Source organism: Hemicordylus capensis, chromosome 3 (assembly GCF_027244095.1).
Source record: "Hemicordylus capensis ecotype Gifberg chromosome 3, rHemCap1.1.pri, whole genome shotgun sequence".
Lineage (NCBI taxonomy): Eukaryota > Metazoa > Chordata > Lepidosauria > Squamata > Cordylidae > Hemicordylus > Hemicordylus capensis.
In genome coordinates this window covers 309,616,165-309,634,797 of record NC_069659.1, presented here as the reverse complement: position 1 = coordinate 309,634,797, position 18,633 = coordinate 309,616,165, and the positions used below count along the sequence as shown (strand labels likewise).

The window sequence follows — 18,633 nt, the reverse complement described above, 5'->3', positions numbered from 1 at the left end:
ACAAGAACTGAGAACTTTACAAATTATTTATATGAGAGAGAGCACCTGGTGTCTTCTCTTGGTCTTCCTTTGTGGCCTCAACAGGGGTGAACATGCGGACTGTAAGCTTCTCAGGGTACAGGCCTTGCGTTTTGGCTTTGTCCATACTGTAAAGTGCTGCACACATTGATGGTACTATACCAGATATATTGATAGTTTATTATATTATATGAACTGCTTGGCCGGGGTATTTAAGAGAGCGCCTTCTTCTTCATGAAGCCTGCCACCTATCAAGATCAATGGGGGAGGTCCAGTTGCAGTTGCCATCAGCTTGCTTGGTGGCAACCCAAAGCCGGGCCTTCTCTTGGGTTGCCCCGTGGCTCTGGAACATACTCCCGAATGAAATCAGAATCTCCCCATTTCTTATTGTTTTTAAACAACTCTCGAAAACACACCTGTTTTATCAGTCTTTTCATTTATGATGTTTTATTTATTTATTCAATTTCTATACTGCCCATCCAAAAATTGCTCAGGGTGGTTTACACAGATAAATAATAAATAAATAAGATGGATCACTGTCCCCAAAGGGCTCACAATCTAAAAAGAAACATAAGATAGACATCAGCAACAGTCACTGGAGGTACTGTGCTGGGGGAGGATAGGGCCGTTTACTCTCCCCCTGCTAAATAAAAAGAATCACGTTAAAAGGTGCCTCTTTGTTAAGTTAGCAGTGGTTTTTAAGTGTTATTTATTATAACTTTAATCTGCTCTATGTGATTTTTAGGTTTTAGTGGCTGTTTGTTTAAATTGTAAACTGCCCTGAGATTTTATATAGAGAGGTATATAAATGTGACAAAATAAAATAATATGTGTGTATAGTACTATACAAACACTTGATAAACTACACTACTAGTTTATCTATATTCATTAGATTAAATTTCTAGACTTCTGTTCAGAGTACTGAGCTGCACAAAAATATCTGTTGACCCACATATTACCATCTTCTAAAGTCTTGATGACCTAATCTAGATTGAGATTATGAATGCAGACTGAAAAATATTTATTCTGAAATAACCCTTCAGACTTGATGATTGCCATAAGCAGCACCCTTATTTCTCAAGCATGCATTCTGGCAGACTGAAAACAAATGGAAAAAATGAAATTTTATAAATACACACACACACACACACACACACAGAGCACATCACTGGTGTGCCAGAAATGGTATATTCAAGATTTTAGCTTAACATGAAGAAAGTAGACAACACAAGCATTTAGAGTTTTCTCTCACTACCTTTAGAAGGCATCCAGAGGCTTTCAATTCACAACCAAAACCAAGGGTACTTATATAGTCAAAAATAGTGGAGTGCCAGTGTTGATCATCTGGCTGCTATTGGTGATATTTGGTATTCCTTAGCAAAGCATTAATTAGAAAATAATTATTCTATACAATGAAAAGGGCCAGGAGCCATGATGCATATGCATCATGACACATAGTAAACTGCTTTTTAAACTGAAGGTTGTTTCAAAAGCAGTTTGTGATAACAGTAGTGTGTGTGTCTGCTATTCAAAGGAATAAAACTGTAATTTAAAAAACCCACTGGCCTAATTAGTTCCTTTGATCATGGCCAGGGTTCAATTCATGCAGAAATAAGGTATGTGGTTGCCACATGACGGCAAATATAGTGTTTTCCCTTTCTAGAAGGAACACTGGAAATGCTGACCCTAGAGTTTAGGTGGCTGGCTGAGGCCTGATTGTTGTCCTGGGTATGTATATTCATCCAAGACAGACCAGCGATGAGGAAGGAGAGAGTTGCCTCTTAACTTTTCTTATAAGAGGCACAGTGGTATGTTATTTGGACCAGTAACTTTTGGTATGAATCTATAATAGAGATCAGCAGCCTATGGCATGTGTGCCAAAAGTGAACCAATTTTGAGTGGCACTCACACTATTGGAGTAGCAGTGAGTGCCCACAAAACTGCTTTGCTTCTGTTGCCAGTGTACTCTAACTCCCCAACAGTAGCAACTGTCCCTGCTCTGCTCTGGTCTCCCGTCCTGTTTCTGGTTGGTAGCAGAAAAGAGGATATACAGAGCAAACCAGAGGTTCAGTGTTGGTGATGGTGAGGTGATGATGCAAGAGGAAAAGCAGTGGCACAGGAGATATTGACAAAGGACTGGGTCCTTTCCTCTCTTCCTGTGGCAGGAGCAATATCTGGCCTTTTGCACAGGGGCCTCAGAAGGGGGTGAGCCTCAAGTCCCCATCCTGCAGACATGGCACACCACATCTGAAAGATTGCCAAACCTTGGTCTGTACATAGACTGGGACCTAGAAGGTATGGTTTCAGGTTCCTACTCATGCATGAAGCACTCTAAATACTTTTGTTTAAACATAACCTCCTCATATAAATAGGGTTGTTTGAGAAAATTAGATACATAAATAGTTAATCCATTTACATGAGACTGTCAAGCCTATGCTGAAACGTTGGCCAAAGTTCCCAGCACGCTCACAGTTGCTTTTGACCATGCACGGCCAGCTCATCTTGTCCTTTGCTAGGATATGTGAAGTAGTCCTCCTTGTAGCTCACATAACTAGTTCACCTGAACGACAGGGTCAGTCCAGAATGAAAAACAATCACGTTTGCAATAAGAACTAAAGTAGTGGAAACTGACCCTCATCTGAGAATAACCTACCTCGCTGTGTAGGATTTACATTTTAGATGAGGGCAGCTGCTGTACTGCGGCTCAGTGACCTAGGAAAAGCAGTGCCGCTTTTGTTTTCTGTCCACTAAGCACTGCCCTGGCGAGACGGAGATTTCAAAGCTTCCAACCCGTTGTAAGAGTCCCTTTTCTGCACACGTGTAGCACAACACGCACGTTTGAACTCGTCACTTTCACAGAGGCAGGTTCCACGAAACGAACAACGTGCGAAGGTCCCACAGCACCTCCAGTCCTTCAGAGCTCCTATCACATGACCACTTAGCCCTCCTCCGGCTCTTTCACCACGTCCTCTGCGCTATCGTCCACCAATCACCTGCCCGCCCGCCTCAGCAGTCTCCCCGGAGAATCATCGGAAAGAAAGAAAAATACCACTGCGCCCCTGTCCTATTATCCCGGGGACGGAAATTCTCGCGAGATTTTCAGGCCCACCTCTTCTCTGCCCCCCCCCCCCGCCCCGCCGCGCGTTTCCACGCCTCTCCACTCCCCCCTTATCCCTCCTCCCCGCCGGCTGCGCTCCTCCCCCTTCCTCCTCCCTCCCCCTCTCCGTCGCCCCCGCCAGATCTGTCTGTGTCTCTGCCTCTGCGTGAGAGGAGGGGGGCCCTGCGTACTGAGCGATGTTTGGCCGCCATCGCGGAGGAGGAGGAGGCGGCGCAGGAGGCTGAGGGATCCGCCGCCAGACTGAGAGGAGAACGCCGCTTGGGCCTGCCTGGTCTCCCCCCGGCGCCTTGCCCGCCCTGCCTTCTTCCCCGCAGCCCGTAGTGAAGGTCGCCGCCGCCTGAGCCGGCTGAGGGGGCCTCTCCTCCCCGACCCCTTTCCCTCCCCCTCCCCCCGCCCCTCAGGAAGGGGGCTCCGCTCCCGCCGGGCCCGAAGATGTCGAACCTGAGCAAGGGGACGGGCAGCCGGAAGGACACCAAGATGCGGATCCGAGCTTTCCCGGTGAGTGAGCAAGCGAAGGAGGCAGAGCGAGTGAGAGGACATTGCGCGGCCGGGCCGGGCCTAGTGAAGCGGGGGCGAGACGCCGGCCTCGGCCTGGCCTGGCCTCTCTCTCTTCGACTCAGCCTGTGGCAGGGTCCTGAGGGGGTGGGGACCGGGGAGGCCGGCGCCCTGAGGAGAGGCCCGCTCCGGAGCCCCCTCAAGGGAGGCTGTCACCGAGGGGAAGGGGGTGGGCAGCCCAAGTTCCTGTCCCAGAAGAGGGAGGCTGGAGGTGGCCGCCGCCTGCCCCAGGCGAAGCAGAGCTGAGCTCTTCCCCCGCTTCAGCGGGGGCCTCTTTACAGCTTTTTTTTTTTTTTTTAAATAAAGCGAAAAAAACGCGCACACCACCCAGAAGGGGCTTCGGCACGCTCCCCTCCAGTCGCCGCCAACCGATCCAGATGGCATGTTTCAGTGCCCACCTTGCCAAACTTCTTGGCCTCCCATTATCAACAAACGAAACTACGTGTTGTAGGCATTTTGAGATCAGACAACAAAATAGCCAACACGCCATAGTCACAGCAGATCTTTTAGAATAAAATAAAAAATCCGAGCTGTGCTTTTAATGTTTCGCTGTGGGTTACTTGTGATTTAGCATAATCGTTTGTGGTGACTTATAACTTAAATTGCCTCATATTTTTTCCTCCCTCTCTGACAGTTGGTTCAGCCGAAGGTTGGACACAAAGACGGTCCTAACTGTTGTGTTTTGTGATATATAAAGTTTTGTTGCAGATATTTGAATCTATCTAGCTGATAGCCAAAACACTTGTGTATGCCTAGGTGTATATATTTGAAAGGGATTATTAGTTGCAATGTTGGTTTCTAGACCTCAGCAGAAGTCTTTGTTAAACTTGATTTAGGAAACTAGTGGCAAATAATTGCTGCCCTTACAAAGAAACTGGCTATACCTGTTTACTGTTGCAGTCATCATCCTGGAGTCCCATCCTTCAAACAAAAATGTTCTTGAATGTGTAAAGGTTCTTACAGTCCAATCCTAACTCTACTTAAAAATTCAATTGAAACAAACAGTGTTTGCTTCCAAGTAAATTCATCTTGATGGTGCTTTTATAATAAATCAATGCAGTTAAGATTAGGTGAATCAACTGGGGATACCCTTTAAATTCAACTCTGCTTCAAATAACACAAAAAACAGTAGATGCCAGAGAGCTTTGCTTTTGAGTAAAGTAGTTTGAGGAGTCTGAAGACATTTAGCATTTTAAAATACACTATTTCAGTTAACTGTGGGTTTAACTCTGTATTGATTTTTAAAACAATAATGAGAAGCTATCACGAAAATCAGCATCAACAAAAAGTCATTAACTGTACCCTAACATTATTCTGCTGTAAGTAAAATTTATGCTACAAGGATTTAAGTGGTATTTTTTCACTTGCTTATCAAGATCTGTGCATCATACACTTTAGTATATCTGAGGGTTAAACTGAATGAGAGAAACAAACTTGGTAGTTAGGATAAATATTTTTCATTCTGCTTTCTTTCTTGCAGATGAGCCTATAAAATGTTAGTGGGTGAAGAATGTTCACACAGCTTTCTCACACAAAACAGAGCATTATTGTTTTTCCCATGAAACTGCTTCTTGTTAGCAATTGTCATAATAATGGTTTCTCTTTTTATATTTAAAAATAATTCACAGACATGCTTGCTTAATGGTAATGATACATAGACAGCATAAGCTGAGAATTGTCAAAATAGCGATTGGCTCTTCAGACTGCATTATGAGTTGTCTTTTGTATTGAAGACAACCTTCCTGAGGAATTGTGATCCTTTTTTTGTGTACTTTTATACATGTATGTGCAAATCATTTCATGATCTCTGTTATGGATGAGATAACAGCACCTGCCAAGGCTGTATCTGATCTTGCCATGATTTGCTTAGGCCTGTATTAAGGGAGCAGTATTTGGTATTATCTCTGCCCAAGCCAAAAGCTGCATAGATGCCACCATTCTTGACCTGAGAGGTGCCGCTTTTTGTGTAGAAGTGAAAAGTTTTTGTTTTGTTCTGTGAGGGGTCTGGGGGTGTGTGGCATCATAGGAACATAGGAAGCTGCCGTATACTGAGTTAGACCGTTGGTCTATCTAGCTCAGTATTGTCTTCAGACTGGCAGCAGCTTCTCCAAAGTTACATGCAAGAATCTTTGACCTGAGAGGGGTAATAGGACTGGCCCAGCTATTTGGGCAGAATCATATGGTGGAGGGATTAACTCTAATGGCTTGACTAGGGAGCTGTTGGCCTGCAGTCTGAAGAAATTGTCATATTGCTATACCAAGCAGGAGCGTAGCTATAATTGAGCGAAAGGGTTCAAAGAACACAGGCCCCCAGCTTCTGAGGCCCTCCAACTCCATCCCTCCTTAATTTCTTCATTATCTCCCTCACTCTGGGGGGCCGCCAGAGAGAGGGATGAACACGGGCCCCTTCTCACCTAGCTACGCCCAAGCATCTCAAACTGCAGCCCTCCTCCAGATATTGGTCTGTAACTTGCATCATCCCTGACTATTGACCATTGTGACTCAGGATGTTGGAATTTGTAGTTCAACTAGAGCTGGAGAACCATGATATGAGACTCTTCGACTATATGTCCAAGCAAAGATCTGCAGGTTCATGATCAATGAGCCAGGAACACCAAGAGTGGTGAAAGTGAGTCAGCAATGAATGCTAAACTGGAAAGTCAAGAGAAGATCTGGATATTCTATTATGCATTAGTTCAAAAGTGATCTGTGAATATAATTAGCCAGTGATTATGCTTGTGGCTATATCTATCTATCTATCTATCTATCTATCTATCTATCTATCTATCTATCTATCTATCTATCTCAATGTTAAACACATTATGAGAGAATCTTGTTTATTCCACATACAGGTGCTCCCTGACTTGCACATATCAAACTTGCAAACATTCATCCATACAAACAAAGCTCCATAACATATTACATTAAGGAAGTCCCCAACTTACAAAAGCCAACTTGCACATAGCAATAGCACTTACATTTATATACCGCTCTATAGCCGGAGCTCTCTAAGCGGTTTACAATGATTTAGCATATTGTCCCCAACATTCTGGGTACTCATTTTACTGACCTCGGAAGGATGGAAGGCTGAGTCAACCTTGAGCCCCTGGTCAGGATTGAACTTGTGGTTACAGGGCGACAGTTTTACCACTGTGCCACCAGTTGTTGCTCTTGGGAACTATTTGTGTTTTGAATTATTTATTTTAAGCCTCCCAGAGTTTCTATTGTAAACCACCCAGAGACATAAGTTTTGGGAGGCATATAAATTTGTTAAATGAATATTTTATTCCATTTCTATACCGCTTTTCATTAAAATAATCCCACAGTGATTTACAATATAATTAAAACAATGCCCAATTAAATACAAATATTAAACATAAAAGATCTCTATTTAAAAGTTTATATAAAACAGTAACACACAAAGCAGCAGCAGTAATAACTGTACTCTCATATAAAAGCCTTGGTGAAGAACCACATTTTTACTTGTTTTCTAAAAACTGATGGAAGCTGAGGAGCAGATGCCAGCCAAGAGAGCATGATGAACATCCTACTTATGAACCTTTGGGACACAACCGGTTTGTAAATTGGGCACGTCCTATATTGACCTTGGGTCAGTGTTGATAAGAGTTCTGAATTCATGTTTGTAGGCTCTACAATACTTTGAGGCCCATGTTAAAGTTTGATAACTTAAACATGCTGGCTTTCAAAGTGCTTTCTAACTCCCCATTAGTAGGGAGCACATCTCACTAGTGTCAAGTGTATTTTACTTTTATGAGTTGCATCAGGTTCAACCCTTGGTATTTTTGATGAAAGGGTCCACTGACCCAAGCTATGTGTGATAACAGAGCTGGACAGATTTTATTTTAAAGAGACTCTCCCCATATAACTTCTGTTTGTTTTTTAAATGGTTTCCAGACATCTATTCTTGTGTACAGCAATGCTGTAACTTATTGCACAATTTGAGTATGGGATTGGTGTTCTAACTGGCAACGTGCTAAACAGCCAAATCCTGTGCAACATTAGGTACTGCTAAGCCCATTGACGTGCTTTGATATGAGTTCATGGGATCAGACTACAATTTTTGCATTGATTACAGGTGTGTAGGTAGAATCAATCTGCCTTTTTAAACACTTATATCCCACTCTTCCATGAGCCCAGAAGTCCTTGAAGTGATGGCATAATGTGAGCTGTTGTGGTCCTGCAGAAGGTCCTATTGGTTCAGATACTGTGAGGCTCTCATTTGGGATATGGCATTACAGACGGTTGGTTGGGGTGAATTTGGAGTCCCTAATGTTGGTTGGGGTGAATTTGGAGTCCCAGTGTTGCTCCTACCATGAGTGATCCTAGGTTTTTCAAGTGCCAGTGCTGATCCTAAGTCATGCTTCTGCCTCTGTACTGGACCAGCTGTGGACAGAAAGCAAAACAGTCCCAGCTATGTTGTACAATGAGTCCAGTGGGAAGTGGGCCTTCTCCTCCCCCTCCCTGAGCTTGAATGGCCAAACCAGACAGCCTTGAGATGAAGTTCTGTGGCTACTCCAGGTGTATTGCACAGATGCAGTGGACATGTAGCATGAACAAGAGATGGATGGGCAACATTGCCACTTTTTAGTAGGAAAAAATGTAGGAACATAACATAAACTTCATAATATGAATTCCCTAATTACTTACAAAAAATTAAAAAGCTTCTGGTAATCACATTGGCCCACATATTATTCAGGCTTAGGTAAATGTTTCCAATCAGTTTACGCTGCTGAGGCCATCTAAGGAACCACTGGCGCTCTCTTGCAAATACTAAGAGTAAGAGTGCAGATACTTAGTCACACACTGGCACTGCAGGGGCACAACTTACATTGTTGCAAAAGTACGTTGTGTTCCTGAAGTGCTGTGTGTGCAACTTTAGGTATTTGCACTCTTACACAAGACTGGTGTTTCTTTAGCCTCAGCAGCTCACACTGATTGGAAATGCCAGCAGAAGCCTGCACAACATGTGGACCACTCTTTCTAGCACACCAAAAGTTCTTAAATCAACTCTTATCCTTGTTCAATGGGTGTATGTTAATATACACTCACTGGTTATTCCATATATTCAGTTTCATTTCAGTTTATTCATTATTGCTAAGTTCCAGAGTTTGATGTAGTATTGCCTTAATTTAGGAAGACCCAGTTCTGGCAGTCAGATACTGTACAGTTCTGGCAGTCAGAATCATGTGGAACAGCAACAATTCTTTTTCTGTAACTTCTTTTCCTTCCAACTACTTCAGCAAACACATTTTAAAATCTAACCAGCTTTCATGCAATACCTTATTAACTATGTACAAAACTTGTTGCTAATAATATTTGCCTCAACATCCACCCACACACCAATGAATGAAGTTGTCTTTAGCCTTGCCTTGCTACGCTTTGGACAAGTATCTTCCTATTTCAGATTCATCTTAGTCTTGCTGTTATACCACTGAACTATCACTATGACAGAGTTTTCTCTTAATGTTAGCAAGGTTGGAGTGGGCCCAGAGATGAGATTTTAAAATGCCCCCCCCCAAAAAAAGTCCAGGGCCTCCACACACCCCAGGCTCCCAAGGATTTAAGTCTGATATTTCAAAATAAGTCTGCTGCCTGGAAATACATTTCACTGAATACACACACACACACTTCACAATATATAGTGATATACATTGAATACTATATATTTGTGCTACTTTTAATGCCTAGAACACACTAGAAAGACTAATTATTAAAATGGGCCCCTCGCTGCAGATTAGCAAAGGAGACTTTCAACCATGCAGTGTGAGCCTATGTATGTCTTCTCAGAATTCTGAACAAATTCAGTAAAGTTTGATTCCAGGAGGTTTTTCACATGAGGCTTTTAAAGCCCTTTAACACACATCTCCTCTGTAATGGAGGTGCTGCATTCACATGTTGGCCAGATTTACCCTAAGGAAAAAATAAATAAAAGCACAACACATGCGTCACAGTTCTCACTCAGACCTTCTGGGTTGCAAAACAACTTGAACATAAGTGTATTTATGAATGAATGAATGAATACATAAATAAATTTGTTCCAGAATTTTTTGTAATTTTCTGCCATGAAACAAGCCACTTATACGACTTTTTAGATAGGTTTTTTTTAAGCCAGCAAATTTTCCTATCAGTTTTAAATTAAATATTCAGAGACTTCTCAGTCTCTCCCCCACCAACAAAGCCCTATGGCAAGCCGATCCCTACATAGGGTGTGTGTGTGTGTGACTCTGGGCCAGTCACTTCTCTCTCAGCCTAACCTACTTCACAGGGTTGTTGTGAAAGAGAAACTCAAGTATATAGTACACCGCTCTGGGCTCCTTGGAGGAAGAGCAGGATATAAATGTAATAATAATAATAATAATAATAATAATAATAACAATTAATAAATAAAAAGGAATTCACATTCTACCTGGCAAAGGCTGAGCTGTCTGGCCTGGGCAGAGGGTCTGCTGCAGAGAACTGTGATGGCCAGTGGCCACTCTGACTGCCAGCCTCCTTTCTGGGGCTTGCCGGCCTACTAGAGTTCAGGCTTCACTGAGGCCTACACGGAGGCCTCCCTGGAAGCCCCGCCCACCTGCCGATCAGCTGAGAGGTGGGGAGAAAAGCAGTTTGCCTGCTGCTTTGATTGCCGGCCAGGACGACAAACAGGAGAGAGGGCAAACAAGGCAAGTGGCTGAGGGGCCTTAGGGCTGGGCAGGGGGCAATGGGGAGTCATGTGAGGTGTCTCTGGGGGGCCACTCAAGGCAGTGGGGCCCCGAGATGACTGCCTCCCCTTGCCTAATGGTAGTTACGCCCCTGTTGGGACGGTATATAAATATGCTGAATAAATAAATTGCTTGTGTGATTTATATCCTGCCTTTCTACTCCAAAATTGAATGTTTAAGCTCACAATAAAAACATGATATCAAATACAGTGATTAACAACCCCCCCCCCCCAAAAAAAACCCCACCAAAAAACACAAGAAATTTTTTACCCCAGAGACTAAAACAATCATACAGGCAAGCCCAGCTAAGTCATTGCAGTCCAACATGTTTACTCGGAGATGAACTCTAAGTGGAGCTTGTATGTTGATAACTTTGCAAAGAACTGCTGCTTTAGTGACAAAAGAATGGTAAGCCTTGTCTGTCAGATCTTTTGCATCGTGGGTGGAGGCAAGACCTGGGTGATGGATAGGAGGCTAGATAGACTGCAATCTGCATTGAGTCCCAGCTCCACATCCTGATATATTTGAAACTCTGGCTTGAATATGCCAGGATTACCTGATTTGTATATGACAAAAGATTCTGGTTTGTTCTGTCAGGATTGGAAATAGAATATTTTCTTCCCTCACCTGCGCACCTGAGGCTTGGGGACATGTGAACAGTATTCCCTCTAACAGGAATTCCCAGATGTTGTTGACTACAACTTCCATAATCCCCAAGCAAAATCCATTGCAGCTGCGGATTCTGGGAGCTGTAGTCAACAACATCTGGGAATCTCTGTTAGAGGGAACACTACATGTGAAACCAAGATTAAATTCTGGCTCTTTGTAGGTCTAAACTAGGCCAGTGTTGTTATTTGCCCCAGTATGTTTCTTTATTTCATTCAGTAGCTTAGAAATGTCCTACTTAAAAAAAAAAAGTTGTTGGAAGCAAACATGCAGAAGCCGTGTAGAATACAGTATTCAGTCAAAATCTTCTTCCAGGCTACCATACTTGTATTGAGAAAAATGTGCGTGTAAATTAGCCTTCATTTCCAGTGCAATGTGAATGCATTTGTGTTTGTTCATCCCATGTCTCTAGTTCTCCCCACGTCTTGGTCTGAAATAATAAATTTTGGGGGAAATGATCAGCATTTTGCTTATGTTCTATAAAGTGCCAAGCAAACTGCTGATGCTGTATAGACAGCATTAATAGGTAACTAAGCTGGGCCAGGTGCAGATAAGTATACCCCTCAGTTTCTGGCAACTGCTGCTGCAGAGTATCTGCGCCTCCATTGTTCGCCCAGCCCACTTCTCCCCACCCCCCGCCCATGGCTTCTGGCTGGCCTGCTTCTTCTTGCCCCCCGCCCCGGCACTTTCTGGTGGGTGGGCCAGCCAGAAAGCTGGCCCACCAACTCCTCCCGCCTGCCAATTCTCGTTGGTGGGGCTGACCCACTGCCACCTGCTCTGGCCAGACGGGCAGCCTGCTGCCATCTGCTCCCGGCAGCAGGGTAGCCCGCCGCCACCGCCTGCTGCTCCCAGCAGCCGGGTAGCCTGCTGCCGCCTGCTCCTGCCAGCTGGGCAGCCTGCCACTGCTGCCTGCTGCTCCTGGCAGCCAGGCCGGCCCGCCACCACTGCCTGCTGCTGCTCCTGCTGGCCGGGCAGCCCACCGCTGCCTGCTCCCGCCACCTGGGCAGCTTGCCACCGCTGGCATCCCTATTTTCACCCCCGTCGCTAATCGGCAGCTGCTCGTGAACTCTTGTGAGAGGTCCTGCCACACATGGGATTAGTGATGGGTACACCTAGGAGAAATAAATATATAGATTATGTTCTGAAGGAGCTATTTTATAATATAATTACTAATTGTAGTGACAGTTTAAGTCAAGGATTCAAGCTTAAGTTCACACTATATGTGTAAGAATTTCATTTATTTTTAAAGTTTTCATTGTGTTAATACTTCAAAAACGAATTGCAATTTTCTTTCAGATAAGTGTTTCTCAAGATCTTAAACTGCTGCTTAAAAAAAAAAGTGAGCCTGAAAAATGCATTTTGTACCATTCCAAGGCATTCATGCCAAAGGGCAACTGTGCTTGTTCACATATCTAAGCTATTCATGCATAAAAAAGTGATGGGCAGCCTCCTTTTGCATATCAAAAGGGGCACATGGATGAGGTGAGCTGAACCCTTCCATTGCTGTGTCTTGATTTCCTGTACTTTGCTCGTCAGCATAGTTCACTTAGGGTATCAGAGCTGGGCTTGGGGAAAAGAACCTGAAGTGATGGAACGTGCTGGTAAAGCACAAGAGAAATGAGAGTCCAGCTTCCCTTGCCCACTTTTTACTTTTTGGTGTAAATATTGGCCCCCAGTCATGTCTGGTTTAGCCCTTGGCAAGCCCCATTTGTAAATATGGCTGGATAATTAGCAACACCATTGTTGGTAATGTGGAAATCCCAACAAAGTTGATGCAGATTAGCAAAAAAGTGTATTATGTTCTTTGTGAGAGGCGGAGATATTCCTATGTTCCTAAGATGCAAAATCAAAAGCTGTTTAGGGCATCAGGAAAATGTATAGTTTTATTTTTGAGAAAAAAATACAGTGGTCCCTCGACTTACGAACTACTCGATATAAGTATTTTTCGAGTTATAAACGGCAGTTTTAGATCCGGTTTTAGATGCGGTTTTTTCGACTTACAAATTTTTAGATGGGGTTTCCTCGACTTACGAATTTTACATGCGGTTTCCTTGACTTGCCTGCCTGTTTACTGCCTGTTTATTCTTGAAAAGAAATGTTCCTGTGCAGTTTGCAAGCCTTACTGGGGGTCTGGGTCTTTTTTCTAGGCTCCGGAACGCATTAATCCGTTCCCAATTCATTCCTATGGGAAACCGCTTTTCGACTTACGAACTTTTCGACTTACAAATGTGCATTCGGAACGGATTAATTTTGTAAGTAGAGGGACCACTGTATGCAGTTTTAATGCAAATGAGGACATTTGCATGGATCCCCCCGAAAAATTTACAATTCAGAATTTTTCAGAAAACTCAAATCTCTTGCAGAAGGGGTCTGTTACTAAACTTACAGGTAACAGTTTATTTAATGTGTGTGTCTATAAAGATCTGTACCAAAAAATAGTATCTTCCTCAACCCTGCTGTGGAAGTACAGGTTTCTGATCTGGGTTAAATTTTAAAGGCTGCTTTAAAAGAAAGAAAATGGTTTTACATGTTTGTTTAATGTTTGGTTCCTTTAAACCAGGAAAACTATTAGTAAGCTACTTGTAAAGTCAATTTGGAAACTTTGCTACTAGAAGCATCGCTTCTATAAGTTGTTGGTAATTTGGGAGGCTGCAGTTCTTTTGGAGATATAAAGTACAGACTCTAAAGTAATAACTTGTTTTAACATTTGAAAAATTATAGAAAAGATGTGAATAACTGCTCAGCTTTGGGCGAATATGTTTGCATCAACTCCAGCTACCCACACTTAAGAATGTGGACGAGCATGTCCAGCTCCCCCTCCTGGTGTACCATTCATCCTCTACTAACAGCTTGGTGGTGAAGTTGTCTTAACATACATAGTGTACAAATACACAAAGTACTATGTTAAAATAGTATGTGTGAGGACTTGGTTAGGAAGACCACCACCATGCAGTCAAGAGAAGGTTTTTTTTTTTTTTACAAACTTGGGTCTGTGGCTGGGTTCTGCATGTGGAAAGATAAGACAAATAAGATAAATATAAAAGGGGAGGATGTTTTAAGCCATGCTGGAAATGTTTGTGCTATACCATGTAATAAGAGTGGGAAGTGTAGCAAAGAATCGGAGACTGAACAAGGATTGTTTAACCCAGTAGTGAAACAGAAGCTGGATTCTAAGGATGTGTATATTGGTTTAGCATTGGTGTACTGACAAGCAGAAAAAAATATTTTACATATTTTCTTTATCATAGGTGATAGCTTTTCTATTCCACTGCTGTAACATCATTCTCTCTTAGCAAAGTCTGTATCCTCATGCTAATCAAGGAGCAAAATTGAGCCCATTGACAAATTCAGTGTCAATTTCTGCATACAGCAGTGTGCAAATTATTTCCCCAAAATGATGAAGTATAAAGGACAGAGGATGACTGGGTGTGCTGCCTCCACCGCCCTTAAAGTCTGACACCCTGCCTTCAAACGTTCGAACCGGCCAGTGTTTGGACCTGTCCAGAGGCCCGTAAAAGAGCCTCCGAACAGGTTCTTGCACATCCTTACTGGAATCTACCTTTCCGTCCCCCATCAGCTAAAAGCATTGCGTCCTTTGGACTGGAGTTTGTTGTTTCTGTTTCTTGGATAGTGGTTTAAAAATCCAATAAAAATATATTTTATTGAATACAATGAAGAGGCTTGGCTATATGAACATGCAGGGCATTTCCACATTACACAGCACACACAAGATGGTTGACAACATGTCTGGGCGCTAATACTTAATCTCTGCTTTAAGCTACATGGGCTATTTAAATGGCCATTTGAAGAGGTATGCTGTACTAAATCCACTATCCTGCAGATTGGGTGAAGCGGAGAAGGGATGGCAGAGGAGACAAGGGATAGATAGCACTTAAACAAAATGGAAAATAGGGGACTTGCAGTAAATGGAGCAGAGGGTGACAGAACCTGGACCTGAGTGAGTCCGGGTTAAGGGAGTGAGGTCAGAGAACCACAGAGGTGGCAGGAACAGTTGAATGAGATTTGAATGAGTTCAGATCAAGAATACATACTGATTGGGAGAGTGGAAGGACAGAGACAGGTCGGGTCTCTGTCTAAGCCAGGTAAAATCCAAGCAAAATCTGAACGGGCAGAGGGCAGGGTCAGTGGAGAGTTCTAGAGAAGGAGTGGAGGGAACGACAGGACAGACCCGAGTGAGTCTGGATAAAGTTGGAGGGAAGGATCAGTCCAAAAGAACTAGCAGAGGAGTGGGAGAAAGCCAGTGATAAGTGTTTTTGAGTTTGGGTGAAGAAGAGAGCAAAGATTGGTTAAAAGAACCAGCAGCCCTGCCTTGAGGGTCAGGTAGGGCATGTTGTAGTCATCTGTCGTGAGACCTTTCCCCTCTCCAGGTGTTTGGTTAGGCAATCTCAGAATTTTGAGTGTTTGTCCTTGAGGGTGGGCCTCCGAGATGGGCTGGGGATTCTGTTCGTGTACTGACCACCCCACTGCACTTCAGTCTCCCTACCTGAGCTGGACGGTGGTGGTCTTGGAGGTAGCTTTGGTTTTCCCCTAGCTTTTAGTCTTGGGAGACTTCATTGTCTATACTGAGGCCTCCCTCGTAGGAGAAGCTCAGGATTTCATGGTCTCAATGGCAACCGTGGGCCTATCTCAGCTGGTTTCTGGCCCTACCCATGTGGCAGGACATACTCTCAGTCTGGGTTTTGTAGACCATGGAATAAATGATTTGGCGGTGAGGGAGTTTGAGATAATTCCCTTTTCATGGACAGATCATCATCTGCTGGGGTTTAGTTTGACTGCTTCATCTACCCTCTGCAGGGGTGGTAGACCAATTCAAATGGTCCACCCGGTTTCCAAATAGCCCTCAGGGAGTTTCCAGTGTCCAGAGCTGGCGACTGTCGAGACCGTGGTGAATCTCTGAAACGTGGTGACAGCCCAGGGCTATTGACATGGTCGCTCCTAAATTCCCTTTCTGGCTTGGTGGAGCCCATTCTGCTCCTTGGTTTTCCTTGGAGCTTAGGGCAGTGAAACAACTTGAGCAACAGCTGGAATGACACTGGAGAAAGAGTCATGATGAATCCGACCGAACACGGGCTAGAGCCCATTTTAGGGATTACTCTGTGGCGGTGGGGGCAGCAAAGAAACACCTTTTCTCCATCTCCATTGCATCTGCTCAGTGCAGACCAGGAGAGCTGTTCCATGTAGTAAAGGAATTGCTCCATACATCGCCCCAGGTAACGAGGGAGGAACCATCTATAGCCAGTTGTGATCAGTTTGCATATCACTTTGCAGATACAGTTGCTTACATCCATGCTGATCTGGACTCAGGGCTTTAGCACTTGCTGCAGACGTCCCTTGGGTACCATCTGGTCCTATTGTGTTGGATTATTTTTGGCTAGTACAGCCTGAGGATGTGGACAAGATTCTGGGCAGTGTGCAGGCAGCATCTTGCGCTCTTGACCCTTGCCCTTTGTGGGTAATAAAATCTGCTATCACCACGCATCAAGGAGCCGATGGTAAGGCCATTATTAAAAATAGCCCTCCCTTGATTCCTCCAACCTAGACAACTATAGACCAGTTTCTAACCTTCCCTACTTGGGCAAGGTGATAGAGCATATGGTGGCAAACCAGCTGCAGAGGGTCTTGGATGATGTGGATTATCTAGGCCCTTTTCAATCTGGCTCCCATCCTGGATTTGGGGCTGAAACTGCCTTGGTCGCTCTAGTGGATGACGTATGCTGGGAGCTTGATGGGGGAGTGGGTCCCTATTGGTTCTGCTGGACCTCTCAGTGGTGTTCGATACCATCGACCATGGCATCTTTCTAGACTGCCTCACGAGTACAGGGATTGGAGGCACTGCTTTGGAGTGGCTTCAGTCCTTTCTTGGGGGAAGAGTTCAGAAGGTGGTGCTGGGAGACTACCTCTCGAGTCTGTGGCCACTGGCCTGTGGGGTCCCACAGGGTTGGGTTTTGTCCCCCATGCTGTTTAACATCTACATGAAACTGCTGAAAGAGGTCATCTGGGGACTTGGACTGAGATGTCAGCAATATGTAGCTGACACTCAGCTTTATCTCTCCTTGTCACCTGATTCTAGGGAGGCAGTGGAAATCCTGAATCAAAGGCTGCAGGCAATTATGGGTTGGATGTAGGCTAACAAACTGAGTTTGAATTGGGGCAAGACTGAGGTACTGCTGGTCCATAGGAGAGCCAGTTGGGATGAGGAGATTCTAGCGGTTCTGGATGGGGTTGCACTCCCCTTGAAAGAGCAAGTGCGCAGCTTGGGGATACTGCTGGACCCGGCTCTGCTTTTGGAAGCTCAAGTGGGAACAGTGGCCAGGAGTGCCTTTGCACAGCTTTGGCTAGTGTACCAGCTGCACCCCTTCTCGAGAAGGCAGATCTGGCCACTGTTACCTACACCTTAGTCATGTCATGGCTGCATTACTGTAACATGCTGTACATGGGGCTGCCCTTGAAGAATATTTGGAAACTGCAGCTAGCGCAAAATAGCAATAGCAATAGCACTTACATTTATATACCGATCTATAGCCGAAGCTCTCTAAGCGGTTTACAATGATTAGCATATTGCCCCCAACATTCTGGGTACTCATTTTACCGACCTCGGAAGGATGGAAGGCTGAGTCAACCTTGAGTCCCTGGTCAGGATCAAACTTGTAACCTTCTGGTTACAGGGCGGCAGTTTTACCACTGCGCCACCAGGGGCTCCTAGTACAGCCTCTAGGATGTTATCCAGAGCTGCCTGCTAGGACTATATCACCCCCATTTTGAAAGAGATACTTTGGCTGCAAGTCTGTTTGTGGGTCCAATTCAAGCTGCTGGTTTTAAAGCCCTAAATGGTTTGGGCCCTGGATACCTGAGGGACCACCTGCTCCCAAGACTTTCTGCCCACTTGATGAAGTCATCAGAGGGGGCCCTGCTCCATGTGCTGACAAAGAGGGAGGCCTGTCTGTCATGTACTCAGGACAGGGCCTTCTCAGTCATTGCCCCCAGACTTCGGAATGCTCTTCTGGTGGGCCTCTGCTCCCCAGTCTCCATCACAGTTTTTATAAAACAAGTAAAATCTTGGCTTTTTACCCAGGCTTTTAAATCAGTATTTTGTTTGCTGCTGCTTTGTATCTCATGGTTGTATTGTACATGTTTTTAAACTTTTAATTAGATTTGTATTTTTATGTTCCATTTTAATTCTTATTGTGCAGTCTTATGGTTTTGTATTGTTTTAAATATTTTGTAAACCTGTTTGAGCTTGTTTTAATGAAAGGTGGTATAAAAATTTAACAATAAATAAGCAAGGGAGCATGGACTAGGGCCAAATGCACTCAAGCAAGTTTAGGTGATGAGAGAAGGAAGAATCAGTCCAAGGGACTGTGGCAGAAATGGGAGAGGAGAGAGAAAAGATCTGAGTGAGTTCAAATAAACGCATGTCATACACTTGATCTGGTCTTTTACTTTGATCAGGGCAATGTTTTGTGGGTGGGGGCTCCTGTGATTTCCCTGTTGTCATGGATGGATCACTATCTGGTTAAGGTTGGACTTATAACC

At 44.2% G+C, this 18,633-nt stretch overlaps 1 protein-coding gene across 1 annotated transcript in view; it reads left to right on the top strand.

Moving 5' to 3' along the window:
- The first annotated feature begins 3,160 nt into the window (after window positions 1-3,160).
- Window positions 3,161-18,633, top strand: part of CUL3 (cullin 3) — a 90,209-nt gene continuing 74,736 nt past the window's right edge. The window contains exon 1 of the mRNA XM_053309624.1: window positions 3,161-3,634. Within this exon, the coding sequence (XP_053165599.1) occupies window positions 3,569-3,634 (66 nt within the window). The 5' untranslated portion in view covers window positions 3,161-3,568. The remainder of the gene's footprint in view (window positions 3,635-18,633) is intronic.